Source organism: Macrobrachium rosenbergii, chromosome 51, assembly GCF_040412425.1.
Source record: "Macrobrachium rosenbergii isolate ZJJX-2024 chromosome 51, ASM4041242v1, whole genome shotgun sequence".
Classification (NCBI taxonomy): Eukaryota; Metazoa; Arthropoda; class Malacostraca; order Decapoda; family Palaemonidae; genus Macrobrachium; species Macrobrachium rosenbergii.
In genome coordinates this window covers 45,965,048-45,985,201 of record NC_089791.1, presented here as the reverse complement: position 1 = coordinate 45,985,201, position 20,154 = coordinate 45,965,048, and the positions used below count along the sequence as shown (strand labels likewise).

The 20,154-nt window shown below is 35.8% G+C and overlaps 1 protein-coding gene across 13 annotated transcripts in view; it reads left to right on the top strand.

Annotated features, from left to right (window-relative positions):
- LOC136833364 (voltage-dependent calcium channel subunit alpha-2/delta-3-like) overlaps positions 1 to 20,154 on the top strand; it is a 590,349-nt gene that overhangs the window by 415,468 nt on the left and 154,727 nt on the right. For all 13 annotated transcript variants that reach the window (XM_067095399.1, XM_067095401.1, XM_067095406.1 and 10 more), the window contains exons 5-8: positions 10,741 to 10,872; positions 11,871 to 11,987; positions 13,044 to 13,192; positions 14,040 to 14,150. In XM_067095399.1, coding sequence (XP_066951500.1) covers positions 10,741 to 10,872; positions 11,871 to 11,987; positions 13,044 to 13,192; positions 14,040 to 14,150 — 509 coding nt within the window. The remainder of the gene's footprint in view (positions 1 to 10,740; positions 10,873 to 11,870; positions 11,988 to 13,043; positions 13,193 to 14,039; positions 14,151 to 20,154) is intronic.

The following is a 20,154-nucleotide window of genomic DNA, read 5'->3' as shown; positions in this document are numbered from 1 at the left end:
GGGTCCTTCGTGGGTGTGTTTGTAGATACGCATGTAGACGTGCAGTGTAATCATCCAGTAAGATCCGTGATCACATTCACAAATTATCAGTACATAGCAGCTTATATAATAATAATATAACACAATACACAATAATAGTAATAGTAATACACAAGTACACAGTAGTAGTAGTAGTAGTAGTAGTAGTAGTAATGATAATAATAATAATAATAATAATAATAAGATAAACTTTCCAAAGACACTATTCGTTTTGTAGCTATAATGAAGAAAATGTTTTTTTTTTATTCACAGTATTACATCGCTAATATTATTATTATTATTATTATTATTATTATTATTATTATTATTATTATTACATATTATTGTTAATGCCGCCGTAATGTAAAGAGGAATTAGTGAGAGCATGTAACGTTTTATAATAAGGAAGGGTCGGGAATATCAGAGATTATTCCCCGGAGCCATTTCAGCTCCACCTATTATTATGCTATGTAGGGGGGGATATTTCACTTGTTTAATCGCGCGCCGCCTCAGGCCTTGTAATCTCCAAAAGGAAGGCTTAGCAGACTCGAACAACAGGAAAAACAACAGCAAAACAGCAGCAGCAGCAACAACACGAAAAATAACAACAACGTCGTGCTCGCCGCCGACAGCAAAACAGCATTTAAAGGTGTCTTGTTAAGGGACAGGGAAGGAAGAGCACAGCCTGGTCGAGTATTCACTCTAATGAGTGAAGTGAAAAACGATTCACACTCGTTCACTCTAATGAGTGAAGGTGAAAAAGACTAACACTTTCACTCTCATGTCTTAAGTGGAAAACGAGTCACACTCGTTCACTCTAACAGAGGAAGGTAAAGATTAAACACCCTCTACCTGATGAGCTAAGGAAAACGATTCACGCCCGTTCACTCGGATGAGTGCAGAGCAAAAGCAATTCACCCTCGTTCACTCATTTACTGTATACTCGTTCACTGTGACGAGTGACGATCAAAAACAATTCACCATCGTTCACTCATTTACGGTCGTTCACTCTGATGAGTGAAGTGAAATGCGATTCACACTTGTTTACTCAAATGAGTGAAGTGAAAACTGTTCACTTTCATTCTGATAAGCGAAGTGAAAAACGATTCTCGTTGTATTCATTCAAGTGATTGAAGTGGACAATATTTCACACTCTTTCACTGATGAGTGATTTGTAAAATAATTAGTGAATTGAATTCATTCACTCCAGTGAGTGAAATGACAAATGATATGCGTTCTGGTGAGTAAAGTGAAAATCATGCACGTCACAGAAGTGAACGTGAATTTTGAGTAAAGTGAAATATAATTCACACATTCATCTTCCTAATAAATGAAAAAAATAATTCTGCCATCATTCACTGATGGGAGAAATGAAAACAGTGAAGTTTAGCGTTCACTCCTGTGAGCAAAAAAGGACATAGTTGTCACTCTGGCCTTCACTAGATTTGAGTTTGGAATTCTTTTGTAAACATTATTTTAGATACTGGATAAACGTTGCTATTTTAGTTGTCTAATTCCGTCTTTCAAGATTCAATGGGGAAAAAACGTCTCTATTGTGACGTGACAAACCTTAGCATAACCCAGGAGCATTCTCTCTCTCTCTCTCTCTCTCTCTCTCTCTCTCTCTCTCTCTCTCTCTCTCTCTCTCAGTTTGGAACCAGCTCTCTTTACGTAAGTAACAAAGTAACCGTTATTTTTCCCCGGCTACAGATTTTCCTCGTATTTTTCCTCGCCACACTTTCCTTGCCCTGCGTTCATTTTCCCCTTTTTCGTTTCATTCTTATTCAGGCAGTGGCTCTTTGGCCCTTAAGCTCTTTCAGAAAGATATCTGATCGCGAAACATTTCTTTTGTGAAATTTCCCACCCCTCGCTGTAGTGGATGTTCGTGAAAATATTTCACCGCGAAAATTATCTCGGTGAAAGTTTCCCTACTTTTCCGTAATGAAAGATTATTTTCTAGGCGTCCTACACAGACTTATTGGTTCCTAGAAAACAAATATCAATCTCTTTCGAGGATGTTTTTGACTCTATATAAGCTCTAGAACGCCACTCCTTTCAAGGAAAGTCTAAGTCAAGAAAGATATTGCATTGAGAAGAGCTTGTGTTCTCACCCCAGTACTCCACACACCACCGATTGGAAGGAATATTACCCATTCTTCCACACACCCCTGATTGGAAGAGATAGTACTCATTGTTCCACACCCCGTGATTGGAAGGTATATTAACCATTCTACCACACCCCGTGATTGGAGGGTATATTAAACATTCTACCATATCCGCAATTGGGTAGGATATTACCCATTCTTAAACACACCCCTAATTGAAGGGATATTATCCATTTTTCCACACACCCCTGATTGGAAGAGATATTACCCATTTTTTCACACACCCCTGATTGGAGTGATGTTTCCCATTCTTCCACACATCCGTGATTGGAAGGGATTCTTTCCTCCACACCCCTGATTGGAAGGAACAATACTCATTCTTCCACATCCCTGATTGGAAGAGATTCTACTCATTCTTCCACACCCCTGATTGGAAGGGATTCTACTTTCTTCCACTCCTGATTGGAAGGGATTCTACTTTCTTCCACTCCTGATTGGAAGGGATACTACTCATTCTTACACATCCCTGATTGGAAGGTATAATATTCATTCTTCTATACACCTCTGATTGGAAGAGATGTTACCCATTATCCCATACACCTCTCATTGAAAGGAATATTGCCATTCTTCCACACAACCCTGACTGGAAGGGATATTACCCATTCTTACGCATCCCCGATTAGAAGTGATATCACCCATTCTTCCCCATCTCCCACTCACACCGAAAGGGAAAGGTAGTCCCCCCCTACTTGCACACACTGCTGATAGAGTGGGGGAAGGGGTGGGGGCCTTGGTTGAAACTGAGAAACACCGTGTTGAAAAAGGAAGTTGAGGAGCGAGGGGGAGGGTCGAGAGTGGGAGGAAACTAAAGGAGGAGGAGGAGGAAAAAAGTAGAGGGCTCTTCCAAGAACCATCTTCATATCTGGCAAAATTTTTCGTTTTGTTCAGCGCTGAATAGAGGGAACATGAAGGGGCTCTAAGGCCCGAATGGTAGGATGGGGTGACGAACAGAGAACGGGAACAAAATGAAAAGAATAATGGCAGAATAAGAATATAAAGAATATAATCGAGTCGCAGCAGCAACATGCAGGAGACCAGCGACGGGAAATGAAAATGTTGCCACGTTGCAAAGACGTTTGTGATGAAGCGTTGGTGTTTATTACTCTTGAGATAATGGAATGAAAATGGAACGAGCCTCTCGTTGATAAAAGACGGATTAATCCTGATTTGATTTAGTTTATTCGGAGGAACCTCACTTCATTAGCAGTTTTATCTGCCTCCTCGTTCGTAATGCCCGCGTGCACATGCCCTCGAAATGTGAAACATTTCTGTGTTTGTAAATGCTGTGTATGAGTCCTTTTATTCTTAATTATCTTCTCTTCAGCTTTGGTGTAGCCTACTTTGCATATGTCATACAGTAGCGGCTACAGTAAAATTTTTTAGCGATTGCTCCCAGATCCTTGTATTATCCACACATTACATTCATTATATATATATATATATGTATATATATATATATATATATATATATATATATATATATATATATATATATATATATATATATATATGCACACATACATTATTCAATGTACTTAGTGAATTTTTCTTTTGTGTCTTTTACTAAAAAGTAAAAAATGGCCATGGTCTTGCCAGAGCAAGAATACTAAAGAGCACAGATATTTATAAAAGTGAGGTATGGAAAAAATCTGTAATTAAAAAAATTTCTATGTAAGCCCAAAAGTACCGGTGATAAAAATATTTACGCTCGCATATCATCATACAAGCAGACTCATACGTATGTATGCATGTATGTATGTATGTATGCATGTATGCATGTATGCAAACGCTGCTTGCATAGGTAAAATAGATAAACAAGTAGATGTTTTGTTCCTGGAATCACAGCGGTAACAACAACTAGGTGAGATAGGAATAAACAATTCATGATCATAATAGGATCCAATTAGCTGCTCCCCTCGGAAGGGGTCGCTTTCGATGGTTTCTATTACTGGTGAGAGAGAGAGAGAGAGAGAGAGAGAGAGAGAGAGAGAGAGAGAGAGAGAGAGAGAGAGAGAGAGAGAATGTACGTTGAAGGTTATACTCGTATAAAGCTTTGTTACTGGTTCTGTTTAAAAACATTAGCAGAGATCGGGAGTGCCTGTATTTCTGCTTTTCGGGCAATTTTAGAATTATCGAAGAGAGAAACAAATAGACAAATATGCAGTATAGATAGATTATGTAAAGAGTTGGTTTCCACTGATCTCATTTAAAAGAATCTTTTTTTTTTTTTTTGCAGATTTAAACATTCATTTCCTTCTGGTATGTTGTAAATCTTTCCAAGTTGCAGAAGAGAGAGAGAGAGAGAGAGAGAGAGAGAGAGAGAGAGAGAGAGAGAGAGAGAGAGAGAGAGAGAGAGAGAGAGAGGTGAAACTGGTAGATTCATCTCTAGCAATATCTAAACAACAATTATCTAATGAGAGAGAGAGAGAGAGAGAGAGAGAGAGAGAGAGAGAATTCTTTAGCACATCTAGTAGAAAATCACTTAACATTATTTGATGTGTTTTAAGGAAGTTCTCTTATTACCAAGGCATAATGGTACATTGTTGGTATGCCTTATGGCATCACCGAAAAATGTATACGTATATATATTCTGCTTGGCATAATATACTTTGCCCTCCGTAGTAAACATTCGGTGGGCGATTACAACGCAAGTCGTGAGGTACCCAGCGTTGACTTGGCGCTGATAAGAGTGTAGCAATTTCTCCCTCCGCAAATGTTAAGGAAGACAAGACGGAGCCTCAGAGGTGGTTGGGTTTTTGGGGGGAGCCGGGGAGGGGAGCAAGAGTTGGGGTAAGAATGGAGATTGTTAGTAGGGAAGAAAGGGTGAGAGTAAGGAAAAGGGAAACGTCATGAGTGTGATGAAGTGAAAACCATATGATTGTAAAGGTGTACATTAAAGTAGTATTTGAGAGACGTGCAGTAAGAGAGAATAGAGAAATGTGGAAAATGAAGGAAAAGGAAAGTTGCTGGATGGAAAACTTGGGAGAGATGTTGAAAATGAAAGAAATAAAGATCACACAACTAAAAAACGAAAACGAGAAAAAATATTATTTAGACTAAGATTAAAACGAAAGTTACTCCAAAACCTTGTGAAAATGCAAATATTTGTAAGGCAAATAAAATGGAATGTTAACGTAGAAACAATCAAACTAAGCTGTCAGTGGACAAAATCGGGTAAGGAAAAGGAAACAAGGAAAGCTATGGCAATGCTAAGGGAGAGGGAAACCTAGATCTTGGTATCATATCAAATATTGCTTTCATTCTTTCGTTCATTCATTCTTACCACATGACCAGACCATCTGAAAGCACACTGATCCAACTGTACATATGTCCATTAACACTTTTACCACTTCTGCTCATCTTCACATTTTCCCCCATTTCCCTCTAAATATATCATACGTACTGTGCAAACAGTTCATTTCCACAGCGTAACAGCGTTAACTGTTTCTGTTATTTACATTGAACATCCACACTTCACTTCTCTACAAGAGGGGTGGCTCGGCTTTCCCTTTAAACGTAGACTTTACAAGCTTCTTCCTAATCTACTGCATACATACCGAAAACCACCCTTGCTTCTGCTGTTCTGTGACTCACTTCTTCACTCATCTGACCATCATCCAATATATTTGCACATACTAGTACGAATTTATGCTTGAATTATTCCACTGTACAGAATCATGTTCATTGTTCCACCTTCTTCCTGGTTTCCTTTTACCATCATAACATTACTCTCGCTCACTTTTACTCTCAACTTTTCGCTCACATGAACGCTTTCAAATTGTTTCACTAATCTTTGTAGTTTCTCTTTGCCATCCCCAGTTAGCCCTATGCCAAAGTAAACGTCAACCGTTCCACATTGTTCGCGACCCATTTTCTTATCCTGCAGTTTTTGATCTGGATTTGTAAACATGATTATATTTTCTCTCTGTATCAGTTAAAAAGAAATAAAAAAATAAGGGGTAAGGAAATTATGCCTGTAATATTTGTAATTACAAGTTTGAAGTAAACCAAGGGCGTAAAAAAAACATCAGACGTCATACGAGATAGGAGGAAAAGGAGGATGGAGGGGAATAAGGGCAAATTTGGAGAGGAGAGAAAATATTGGTAAAGAGGGATGAGGGAAAGATGTTGATAAAGAAGGCAAAGGAAAAGGAAAAAGAATGGTAATAAAGGAAGCACAGGGGGAAGGAAAAGGATAATGGCTATGCACGAAGAAGAGGGAAAGGAGTAAAGCTAAAAAAATTAAAGCAGAAAGGAGAACACGGCAGGCCTAATGCATATGGAAGGATGAGATTAGCGAAAAGAAGACCAGCGGCCATTTATCCAGTGCTTTTATACGCGGTGAGATGATCAGCCAAAAAAAAAAAAAAGTAAAAAATTAGAAATGGCGGGCGCCTGTTCATTTAGAGACTTTCTTTAATTTAAATTCCTCTAGGAGAGAGCAGTTGGCCGGAGTGGAGATGGATTAATTACATACCTTGCAGTTCTTCTTCTCCGGGATTAAAATGAACTTGATTAATTTTAAATAAAAAAAAATACGAAAAGTAGTCATTTAAATGAAGATTTATTTATTTCTTTGCTTCCTAGAAGAGTTGAATTCTTTTTTATACTCTTGTGAGTTTTTTTTGCCGGTAAACACACGCGCACAAATAGACATACATATACATATATTTATATACATACATACATACATACATACATGTATGTATATTGTGTGCATATGTATTTACATATACTTACATATGTGTATATTATATATATACTTATATATGTATGTGTGTATATATGTATATATATATATATTGTGTGATATGTATTTACATATACATACATATATGTATATTATGTATACATATGTATAAATATGTATGTGTATATATGTAAATATATATACTTATATACTGACATATATATATATATATATATATATATATATATATATATACATCCGTGTGTGTGTGTGTATGCTAAATTATCATTGGAGATCATTCAAGAAGAATGCTCAGTCAGAAAGAATAAAATAACGCCTTTGAATTAAAGGGCGGCTATGTAAAAACATACAGAGGGTTGGACAAGACTGCTTACATCTCGTTTGCTGTTTATTGTTTGTTGTAAAAGATGACGAGAGAGACCCTCTGAGTTGTTTGCATGACTCAAGAGGTCTACTAGAGGCCTTTGATTCCCCTCAGCACCTCACCACGTTTACAAGGCACCTTCAAGATCGGGTTCTCTCTGACCTAGGGTCACTGTAATTTAAAGCCAACCGGAGAGCTCGCAGGATGATAAGATGATTTAGGATGATATGAAGAGGAGTATCGAGGAGTAACTTAAAACAGGACTATTTGGGAAAACTCCTTTGATAACATTGAATCTACAAGGGATAACTCCATTGAACTGTGCTCTGTTAACGGAAATGTGATAGTGACCCCAGACTTTTTGTGATATTTATATATTATATTGAATTCCTTTCTGAGCGTAACTTCCACCTCCATCACCATCTTAAGCTTGGGACAATACTCTAGATATAGGGTATTCCCCGGCGAGGTCAGAGTAGGGATACCTTGCTTTGAAGTCTGGGACGGGGTTTCCACTCACCAATACCCTGCCTGTAATATATACAAACCTACTCATAGTTTACTGCCTGGAGAATATTGTCACGCCTCTCTTTTATGTTTGTGTTAATGGTTGATGGTATGGGTACACTGGTATAATATGTCTTTACCATGGGTAGTATTTGTTGTTTTAGTCAGCGATTATATAACGAAATCTTAGTGTTTCATGAAATATTTTTGTTTTCTCTCTCTCTCTCTCTCTCTCTCTCTCTCTTTTTTGCGAGGTCGGTAATTGAAGGCCAGAGTCCAAGTTGAGCTTTATTAAGTAAAGTATATGATTGCCAGTTGGTTGATGTCCTAATGTATTCTTCAGTTGCATAAAGAGAGGTTATAAAACTTGGAGACAGAAGAAGGCGGAATTTCGTAATTGACGGGTGTAAGGAGCAGTAGAAGGGATTGATTGTTGGTTTAAGAAATCAGCGAGGGCTACTCTACCAATTATTCTTATGCTCAAATTGTTAAAGATCAACAAGTAGCCAGTATCTTACTTAATAAGATTTTCATAAAATTCGGACTCAGTTTCCCTAAAAACTAGCCCATGCTGCTTTTTCCTTATCAGTTAAAGCTAACTTTTTAGGACCCTTGCTGATTGAATAGACCTCATAAAGAAATAAGGCACCTCGAGTGTTATGAATGTAGAAACTCTGAGAAGTAACAAATATTATTGATGATTTTGCAGCTGCAGTTTTGTGTGACAGTTATATCAGTATGACTTTTCTGAAAAATATTGGTCTTTTTCCTTTAACAATCTTGATCATTTCAGCGATACGGCTTTCCGTGTGGTCACTTCTAAAATCATAGAAAGCTAAAATCATATGTTTTTTACACTTTGTTGTTAAAAGTAGTTGTAAAAAGAATAACTGGCAAATCTGTTTTCAATAAAGAGAAGAAAATAATGTTTTCATACTTTCAAAAGCATTAAATTAGACCTCATAGGTTAAAGAAAAGAGTTTGAAGAAGTATTTCATTGCGGAAAGAATGGAAGAGACGGAATGAAGTTCTTGTCTCCAGAGAGAGGAAGAGAATAGCTCAGTCGCGGTCGGAATTTAAAGCGATTGTGGGGCTGTGTGGTAGGCAGAAATTAATTTGACATGTGAATTCCCACAGAGCTTAGCATCCCGCCTCCAGCGGAAGACGGCGAGAACTGAAGAAGAAAATACAAAATGGAAGTCGAAACTGGAGAAAATACAAAATGGAAGTCGAAACTGGAGAAAATACAAAATGGAAGTCGAAACTGGAGAAATAACAAAATGGAATTCGAAAATTATGAAATTATAAAACGGCAGCCTCAACTGGAGAAAATACAAAATGGAAATGAGAACTGTAGAAAATACAAAATGGAGGTCGGAACTGAATAAATACAAAATGGAGGTCGACACTGAAGAAAATACAAAATGGAAATGAAATCTGTAGAAAATACAAAATGGAGGTCGACACTGAAGAAAATACAAAATGGAAATGAAATCTGTAGAAAATACAAAATGTAAGTCGAAACTGAAGAAAATACATAATGGAAATGAAAACTGTAGAAAATACAAAATGGAGGTCGAAACTGAATAAATACAAAATGGAAGTCGAAACTGGGGAAAATACAAAATGAAGTCGAAACTGAAGAAAATACAAAATGGAAGTCGATTTCTTTACTTTATTGCCACTGTTGTCCCGTTGTTTCTCGTCCTGTCGAATTTGTGTGAACCGCATGATCTTCCCTACATAAAAAGGATGTTGTAGATTAATTAGTCATGAAGTTTCAGCCATTTTGGATGTTTCTTTTGCTTTCTCGTTAATGCGGCATTTTGAAAGGATTTATTCTGGGACTGACAAGCCAAATGGGCATTATACTACTGGTTACCTTCATCTATCTAAATAATATTATCCTGACCCTACATTGAGAAGTGGATCATAATGTTTTTAGGTGAATGAATAGGTTTGAATGATAGAAATACAGATTTATAACATGAAACTAGATTCGCGTGTTAAGAAAGAATTTAAATAGAAAAATTCCTGTCACAAAAAAGGCTGCGCTTCTTCATGTAGAGGTGAATAGTATATTTTGTTATAGGAGTTTAGGGCGGAAGATCACTGATGGATTTTACCCTTCTTCGTTGATTAATAATTTATATATATGTATGTATATATATATATATATATATATATATATATATATATATATATATACTGTATATATATATATATATATATATATATATATATATATATTATATATATATATATATATATATATATATATATATAATATATATATATATATATATATATATATATATATATATATATATATATATATATATATATATATATATATATATATATATATATGTTATATATATATATATATATATATATATATATGTATATATATACATACATTTGTATATGTGTATGTATTCATGCAGCTTTTCTCATCTGCATACTGTCATTTAAGAATCATTTAATGAAATGAGGATGAAAACCTTTGAAATCAGGCTACGATGAGTAGCACTTTTGCTGACTTGCATCACAGAATCAGACTTGGAGTCCTCATTTTGATTATTACTGTATATGATTATTGCTACTGATTAAAAATATGGTAATTCTACAGAAAAGCTCCATGGGGTGTGGTGTATAGTATCAGCTCCTCGATGATGGATGTAAAAAACATACACAAAAGACAGTAAATTTCTCAAATTATCTCGCAAATTTTTCAAATTATCTCACCAGTGATACATTAATACAACCTTTTGTATACTGTTCAGTCAAAAACTGTATTTATAAACGATATCTCCGTGCGGAACTCTCCAATAGAATTACCAAAAATATTGCTGGCATCATTGGTGTCGCTGTTAGACGGAAATTTTCACTGGATTTTGTTCCAATCCTTTGTATTTCCCCCATGTGATATTGTGAAGCTGCTTTTGTTGATTGTTGATCTCTTCTTTCCGCAGCGCCGGATGTTCTTCGCGCCATCAGGTGGTCCGGTCGGCTGGACCGAACCTTCAAGTCCAACTACGAACTTGATCCTACGCTTTCCTGGCAATACTTTGGTTCCTCATCGGGCTTCCTTAGGCAGTATCCCGGTAAGTATCCTACACCCCTATGATATTACTCGTCACTGTGTAGCTGGACAGAGTCCTGTGGGCGATGTCAGTCCTGTTATTCTCATTCAACTCCTGATGGCAAGGATCCGTGCTGGTATAGGGCCAGCTTTGATCTAATCCAGCCAGCCATCACCAAGGCGTATTTTGTTTATTTTTAATACTTGTGCCGACGGGACTGACACTAAACGCCCTATTTGTAGACCCGGGCCATATGGAATTTGAATGAAAATGGGGCTTAATCCCAAATCAAGCGTTAGTCATGTTTCCTGAATGATATTAACACCTAAGAAAGCCTCTTTAAATGGACATTTTCATGTTTATTTATCTATTTTTAATAGTGTTAAATTAAGCTCTGACAGTTATTCTATGGTGAAGTATGGTGAAATTCTTTTTTAAAGAATTCACAAATGCTAAAGTAAGCTAAAGTAACTGCAAGTGCTCATAACAGCTCAGTGGGAAAAGGAAAACGTTCAGTTCTAAGCAGCTTTCTCGCGTGTACACTGGAATGTGTTTGCCTTTAGCCAGTTTACAGCAGATAAAAAAGATATTGTTTGAATGCTTTGTTGAATTATTTTGCTGTGCTTCTTTGCATATTTGTGCGATGCCAATAAAATAATAAAATTCTCTTTACGTGAACTGGTTGTTCATACACCGAAGGCCTCTTTGAAAATTTACGAAAATGTTCATTTTTCTGATGCTTTTTTTTAGAAATATATCTCAGTAATCTGGATATAATTTGTCGCGAACTATTATTGTGCTCAAGTTGAAAGCGCTCCATCAAAAGTTGCGTGGACATACTCTTTTTAAGCTTCTCCTCTTTCATGAATATATCTTAGCAATTTGGATCAAACGTTTGCATAATAGTTCTCATAAATTATTTCACTGTAAACCGGAAACTTTTATTGTGTTATTTTTTTCTTCGACCGAAAACTCGTTTTATAAATTACGTAAACTTGTTCGTTTTTTTCCTTTACCAGCTACGAAGTGGGTTTTAGACGAAAGGGATCCAGATTTATACGATGCACGACTACGTTCCTGGTACATTGAGGCGGCCAACAGTGCCAAGGACATGGTCATTCTTCTGGATGTCTCAGGTCAGTGTTTCACGTCAGTTCATTGATGGTCCATATCAATTTTTTTTTTTTTTTTAGGTCACTTCTGTAATGGCATAAAATTTTTAAAATCACATCTGTAGTATTTCAGGAAATTTAATTCTTGCTTAGGTCCGTTCATTTTTGTCGAGATTCATTTATTTTTGTGCTCAAGGCCAGTTCATTGGTGGTTCAGGTAAGCTCTCTGATTTTAGATTGGGCCTTCGTTGCTCCAGGCGAAATAACTTATGTTTCAGGGTATGTTGTCTTTCCAGGTCATCCAGTAATGCTTAAGAAACATTCATTACTGTTTAAAGTCAGTTTTTTACTATTGGAGATTTGTTTATTTAAATTCAGTTATTAATGCTTGAGGTCACTTCATCGGTTTTCATGTTTTTTAGTGAATATTGGAAGTCAGTTAACTGATGTTCCAGACAAATTTATTTGCCTAGGTAAACACTGCAATGTATCAGGTGTAGGTTTTGAAATCAGTGCATTGCTGTTTAATTAAAGTCAGTTCTTTGGGCTTTAGGTCAGTTCATTGATTTTCGAGGTAATTTATCTATTCTTCCGTTCAGTTCACTGGCGCATCTGGTCGGCTCTTTGATGCTTCTATAATTTTTTCACTTCGGTTCAGTGATTTTTCAGGTAATTCTTGTATGCTTTGGGTCGGTGATTTTGGTTAGTTCACAGGTTTTCAGCTAATTTTAGGTATTTTCGTTGGAGTTCTATGTCAGTCCAATGTTCTTTCGGATTGGTCAGTTCATAATTGTCTCTAATTATCTCTGCTCAGTTCAGTGAAGTTTCAGGTCATGACATTGTACTTAATGCATTCGTGTTTTGTCGTAACTAAAAATCAGTATTTTTAGGTTATTGTTAATGGGGTTTTTTTGTTGTTGTTGTTTTTGTTACCGTTCTGAATTAGCATAGTCCAAACAAATTATATAGAGTCGATATTGAATATCACATGACATCACGTCATCGAGCTGCACACAGTCAGTTCCTTGCAAAAGTTCAGTTCGTGTCCTTTATCTCTTATTAATTCGATTTCTATTTCAGGTTCAATGACTGGACTGAATCGCGAAATCGCGAAGCACGTAGTCCTCAATATTTTGGAAACTCTCAACGAGAACGACTTCGTCAATGTTTTCAACTTCACCAACGACACCAAGGAGCTGGTTCCTTGCTTCAACAACACCCTTGTTCAGGTAACGAGTCATTTGTCCTAGATAGAGAAGAAGCAGCCCATGTCAACTGTTACATTTACATTAATTTTGCTGGTAGCTCGCTACGGTTATTGGTATAATATTCGTATCTTACGGATATACTTTATGTTGCTTATTATTATACGGGCATAAATAGTTTGCGGTCGTTCAGTACTAATCAGTGATACCTTGCAGATTGGTGGACTGGCGTGACAACAATTATGGTCGCCAACGTTGGAAATGTGTTTTATATGAATCACTTGATTTAAAAACAGTGTCTAGATGAATATTTTTTTCCCACGATACAAGATTTAAAAACAGTGTCTAGATGAATATTTTTTTTCCACGATACATTGCCATTTATGGGGATACTGAAAAATGATATTCTGTGTAATATCTGCTTTGAATTAATCTAACCTTATATTAGCTATTTCACAGACTTTAGTCGACAGCAAATCTTAATTTAGTTTATTTAATTGTTTAATCAGTACTCGGAATATTCGTATTTACCAATACACACTTTTGATATTTATATCTCCCTGTTTATAATGATGGGTTGAAACCAACTTTCAGTTTAGTAATGACGACCTAATCTAACTATAAACCTATAATCCCTGTTATTGGTAAGCCAGTGAAGTACCGGAACTTTTTAGTTAAAAATTTGCAGGTGGTCTTATTTCGGTGGTCTGGTAAAACTAAGGTATACTTAACTTATAAGACAGTGAGTTATTTAAGTCTTCAAAAAAAATAAATTTCTGACCGCAGATATTTATTACTGAATTTATGTCAATTCTTCTGTTTTGCTAAAATCTGTGCGTCGCTTCCCACTCAGCAGTCTCTGTCGTTTCAGGCCAACCTGGAGAACATCGGCGAGTTCAAGAAGGCTCTGTCTCAGGGGGAGACGAGGGACATCGCTAACTTCACCCTCGCCCTCACCACGGCTTTCGATCTTTTACATCGGGTGAGTGACCCCATGATGACGATAATGTGGTTGCTGTTGCTTCTACCACAAGACAGATCATCTTCCCAGTTCCTCCCTCATTCAGATCAACACTTAAAAATTATTTTCGCCATTTTTATCGCCTTTCGTGATTGTTTCCCTGTTTTCATTGGACGAGTGCTTTGTACATTTTCATTCAGTGTGCGTCTGTGAGTTGCTTTTGAGTCATTTAGAAGGAATGGCCGACAATTACGAATTATTTTTTTAATTTTCATTATCTTTGTAGTTTAGGCTATCGTGTGAAGTGATGTGTTGGTCTTCATTCTCACTGTTACATTCGTTAATATCTTTCATTTGATCTGTTTCATACCCACCAGTTTTACCCAGATTTTGTTTCATTAACTTATATATACCCACTTCTGAGATCCTAATCATATGTTGCCCAAAACCTTAATTTCCCCTCTATCAGATGACCTAGGGAACACTGTTATTTAGGTGGATGGTAATACTAATACTAATAGGAATTGTTGTCATTTTGGTAATACTTTAATCATAGAATATCGTTAACGAGAATCTTTAAAGTTTCAGCCTTACACGCTGCTTTTAAATGAAGTCATTAATAAGATCCGTTTTTTCTCTTTCGTAGCAGATCCGCTGATTAATACAAGAAGGAAAAATAAATTGACAGTTTAATACGTTTTTATTCCCTATTTATTCATTATCCCTTTCACAATGTCTTCCCTCCTTTGTTGAAGTGGCATCCGTATTTATCAGTTACCGGTATGCCCTCACGTACTCGTTTCAGTGTGCTTTTTTTTTTTTTTTTTTTACATTTTCCGTACCCTTTCCCCATTTCCGGATTTTTTTTTCTTAGATACATTGAAAGTTTTGTCTCTTGATATCATTCCAACCTCGCTTTCCTTGTGTGTGTGCGTGTGTGTTTATGAAGTCACTTGATATGTACGAGTATTTGTTATCATTTGACCCTCCTATTCCTTACATATTTTCATGAAATCACGTGAAATATTCTTTTTTTATATATCATTCTAAACTTGCCGTGTGTGTGTGTGTGTATTTTCTTGAAGTCACTTCTTGAAATCATTTGAACCTACCTTTTTTTTAGGAAGTCAGTAGAACCATTATCTCTTGATATGATTCGAAACTCGCAATCCTTTTGTATTCATGAGGTCCTTTGAAGCCGACTATTTTTGTATCCTTCGAACCTCCCTTTCCTTTTGTCTATTCATAAAATCCTTTAAAGTATTCTCTCCTAATGTCTTTGGAGCCTCCCCCTTTTTTGTATCTCTTATTGAAGCCTTGCAACGTATCCTTTCTGTATTTCCCATTACCTTTTGTTACTCCTTTCAAATGAACACCATATTCTTTGGAAGCTTGAATTTCAAGTCAGTGGCCCCTGTGGGCATGTTCCAAATGAATAGGATTCACCTTGTGAATATAATAATAATAATGATAAAATTCATCATTGAATAAGTTAAAGCCTCTTTTCCTCACTCATGTTTGTGAAGTTACTTGACCTTTTGTATAATGAAACCTTTCTAAACCCCTTTTCCACACTTGTGTTTGTGAAATTCCTTTAAGTGTTCTTTCATGAAACCGTTCAGCCCCCTTTCCATACTTGTGTTTGTGAAATCGCTTCAGATGTTACCTCATGAAACCATTTCAAGTCCCGTTCCTTACTTGTGTTTGTGAAATCGCTTCCCCCTTTCTGTGTTTGTGAATAGCTTCAAATGTTACTTTGGGAAACCATTTCCAGCCCCTTTCCCTACTTGTGTGTGTGAAATCTCTTCAAATGGAACTTCATGAAAGCATTCCACTTTCCCTTCCCATACTTGTGTGTGAAATTCCGTCTAATGTTATTTCATGAAACCAATTCCAGTTCCCGTTCCTCACTTGTGTTCACGAAATTCCTGTGAATTCATTCCCATGAAATAATTGGAAGTTCCCTGTCATTTTAATTGCGTGGGTGTTCATGAACTCTCTGTAGGTGACGCTCTTGCCTCATTCATTTCAGCTCATGAATTGTTCCTTGTTAACCTGATAACGAAGTCTTACCTATTAAGCACTCTAAATATAAATCTTGCTCTCTCTTTTTCCCAGGATTCCTCGACTTGCATTGTCTCCATATTACTAATCATCATGTAGATGACGTTTGATCCCGTTGAATTATCGCTTCTTAATTTTTAAGTTATTATGATTTCTTTAATTATTTTTTCGCTCGCGCAACGACCATATTTTTTCTTCCAAATTCGTAGGGATTGTTTTATTAATGGTACGGTTGTTGAATTTAGTTTCTTATTTACTACTCTTTAAATTTTTCTAACTTCATGGTTTTATTCTATATCCATGCAGCTAATAATAAATTATGCTTCTTCCCCAAATTACCTGTAGCTTAGGAGGTAGGATAAATGCTGTTGTCTTTTAAATAAACAAAAAATTTATATATACAATTATATATATAATATATGTATATTGTATTATATATATTATATTATATGTTACATACATATATATATATGTATATATGAAGGAATTTTTTATCACATGACCGTGATGTATATACAAGCATTAAGCTAAAAATGTCGTTTAATATCCAGTTTGCTCTACTTCTGAATTAATATGTTTATATATATGTTTACCGAAGGGGAATCATAAGTAAAATAAGTAGTTCATAGTCTCACGGGCTTGAACCGCCCCCGTAAGACGACGAACTTCTTATCAGTTATAATTCCCCTTCGGTACACATATATAATACATATATTACTTCCGAGGTAGAAGAATTGAATTAAACGACATTTATAACAATAACTCTGCTCTATGTACATACATATATATATATATATATATATATATATATATATATATATATATATATATATATAGTAGGCAGGAGAAGGGCGCAGGAACACATACAGGACCAGTACATACATTTTATTCGTCTACGTTTCTTGACCCGTGGTCACATCATCAGGACATCAAGAAACGCGTAGACGAATAAATGTATGCTCTAATTGGTCCTGTATGTTCCTGCGCCCTTCTCCTACCTACTATAACCCTCCGATGTGTGGATTATATATATATATATATATACACGTGAATATGTATATATATATATAATATATATACATATATACGTAATTTATTTTTAGTTTGGATTTATAATTGGCTTTAACTTTCATAATTTTTTCTTTTGCAAAATGCCTCCTCTCAGCTTTCCCCGTAGACCCATGGAAATGGCGTAGTCAGGTTTCATATCCAGACTTTCTACAGATATCACTTTCATCTTTTGCTTTCACCTTCCGCTTTAAAGGAGATGACTCTTATACAACCACTGTTTAGTTCTCATCTTTTAAAGGTTTCTTCACTCGGAAACATGATCATGAAAATTGACCGATTTTTTGTACCGGTTATTTTTTTTAGTCATTCTTGGACATATTTTTTTCATGTTCTACATTTCACTCAATTATGTTTTAAATTTCACTCGCATTTCCTCTCATCCCATTTACGTTTTTAATTTCTTTTTTTTTTTTTTTTGCCCGTCTTGCATTATTTAATAGGTTTGTTGCTCAAGATATTGACTTATAGACAATAATACACCACTCTGTTTTCCTGTAATGAACGAGCTACCGGAGGAGTTCTGCATTTATAATTAATAAATTCGCTGCGCATCGATGTCAACTCGAACTCCATTACTGTCTGTAGAAACAGTTGATGGAACAACATTCGTGTTACATGAAGCATATTATATTCATTCATGGCGCCTTTGAAATATTGCTGATTATAAAAAGGAATAAATTTCATGTGAGTTATTTTCGATGCAGATGTCCAAGGTGAATTAAGTAGTACAAAAAGGAAATACAAGCTTGAAAAATATAAAAAAAAAAAAAATGACGCCTGAAGTACAGGTAATGATGTTCTTAAATCCCTTCACGTCTAGCAGTCTCTGTGTCACTTTAATCCTGGTGAATGAAACTTTTAAGTAAACTATTGAATAAGCTTCCATTTTTCTTTGATAATATTTACACTTCTTAGTAATATGTATTATAGAAGAAGGAGCTCTTGATGATCCTTTAATTAGTACATTTAAAGATATGTTATATACTGATACAGTTAAAAGTAAGTATTCTGTATCTTACGGTGAGCTTATTGTCCCTTACGTTAAAATGAAACTGTTGATCGCTTAATCTCAGATAATCGATTCATTCTGAAATGTCAGATGCTCTTATTGAATTGAATACAGAGTTTAGGCCAAAGGACAAGCGCCTAGGACCTATGAGGTCATTTAGCGCTGAAACGGAAATTGGCAGTAAAAGGTTTGAAAGGTGTAACAGGAGGAAAACCTCGCAGCAGCACTATGAATCATTTGTTAGGACAGGGTGGAAAGTAAGATGGAAGAAAGATAATATGAAAGGAGGTACAGTAAAAGGAACGAAAGGGATTGCAGCTAGGGGCCGAATGCATGCTGCAAAGAACCTTAAGTAATGCCTACAGTGCACCGTATGAGGTGTAGTGACGGCACTACCCCGCTACGGGGTCGATGCTCTTATGCCCCCTGCAGTGCTTTGAGTGAAACTTCTAATTGGCTCCACTCATTCAGACTGAATAACACTTAGTATTGTGTAATGTATTTCTGTTGTTGTAGTAAAAATTGACAAGTTAAGGAATATGGACGATTCTATTCAAAGTTGTAATACTAATGGGGAAGTAAAAAAAAAAGATAAAAATACATTTATTCTTCAATAAGAAGTAACTGACCTGTGGGGTCAACTTTGCATCTGAACCTTTCCGTTCGAAAGAATACAAAGGATCTTAAAAGTGTGTACATAAACGGTTTCTTTTAGACAGATCGCTGTAATGCTCGGTATGAATATAAACAATTGTTTCGATTTTGATCAACAGTTAAGTTTTTTATTGTTAAGGCGACATATCATTATAAAGTTCGTTATTCAACGTTAACACTTTGACCAGTTTTGATTGACAGAGGATTTCCTAATGTTAGGGGAAGATAGAAATACTTTCTCTTTATTATGTTGTCATTGGTCACGTTACCTAGATTGTTTTTCATCGATGAAAACATCAACAGAATCTGCCTTGATCGTCAAGCAGATGAGCTGAATCAGTATAGATTGTCTGATGGATGGAGTCTATAAGTGATGATCGGTAAGCAGATTATCTGTATCGTTTTGGGCCCGATGAGCAGAATATATGCCTTAATTAATTTCCATGAATGGACAGGTTACCTGGTTCTATTTTTATTTGGCGGACGGAATATTGAAATCGTCTCTCATCGGTGATAATGTTATCCTAATTATCAGTGGTATTATTACCTGGGTTGCTTTTACGCTGCGTTTGCGCAGGCGGCGATTCGGCAGGTCAGGAATGGGCTCAGGCTTGTATTTAAACTCCGTTTCAGTACAAGTTGAGGTCACGAATTCTCACAACAAACTAGGATTGCCAACCAGACGTGAATACCTTCATTCATATATATATATATATATATATATATATATATATATATATATATATATATATATATATATATATATATATATATATATATATATATATATATATATATATATGTATATATATATATATATATATATATATATATATATATATATATATATATATATATATATATTTACACACACTAAATTATCTGGTAGATAATTTAATGGCCCGTGTCGTTAAGAGATGCCTATAAAGATTAATCTGATGTTTTGGATGCCGGTTCTTTCAACCAGTAATAAGGCCTACATTTTTCATCTTTGGACATTAAAAGGAAACAGAATTAGTGTACAAAGTATTGTTTAGTTCCTCATCACCCCCAACGCATCGTGGTACAAGGCCTCTGTGAAGTTTTGCCACTCGCGTCTTTCCTGTGCTTTATCTCCCCCAAATGAGTATCGCACAAAAGTTATAAATCAGAGAGATTACATTATACAGTTTTACCATACAACTTAGAGGGTCGCACTCCGGCTAGCCTTTGCTTTTAACTGTTGCT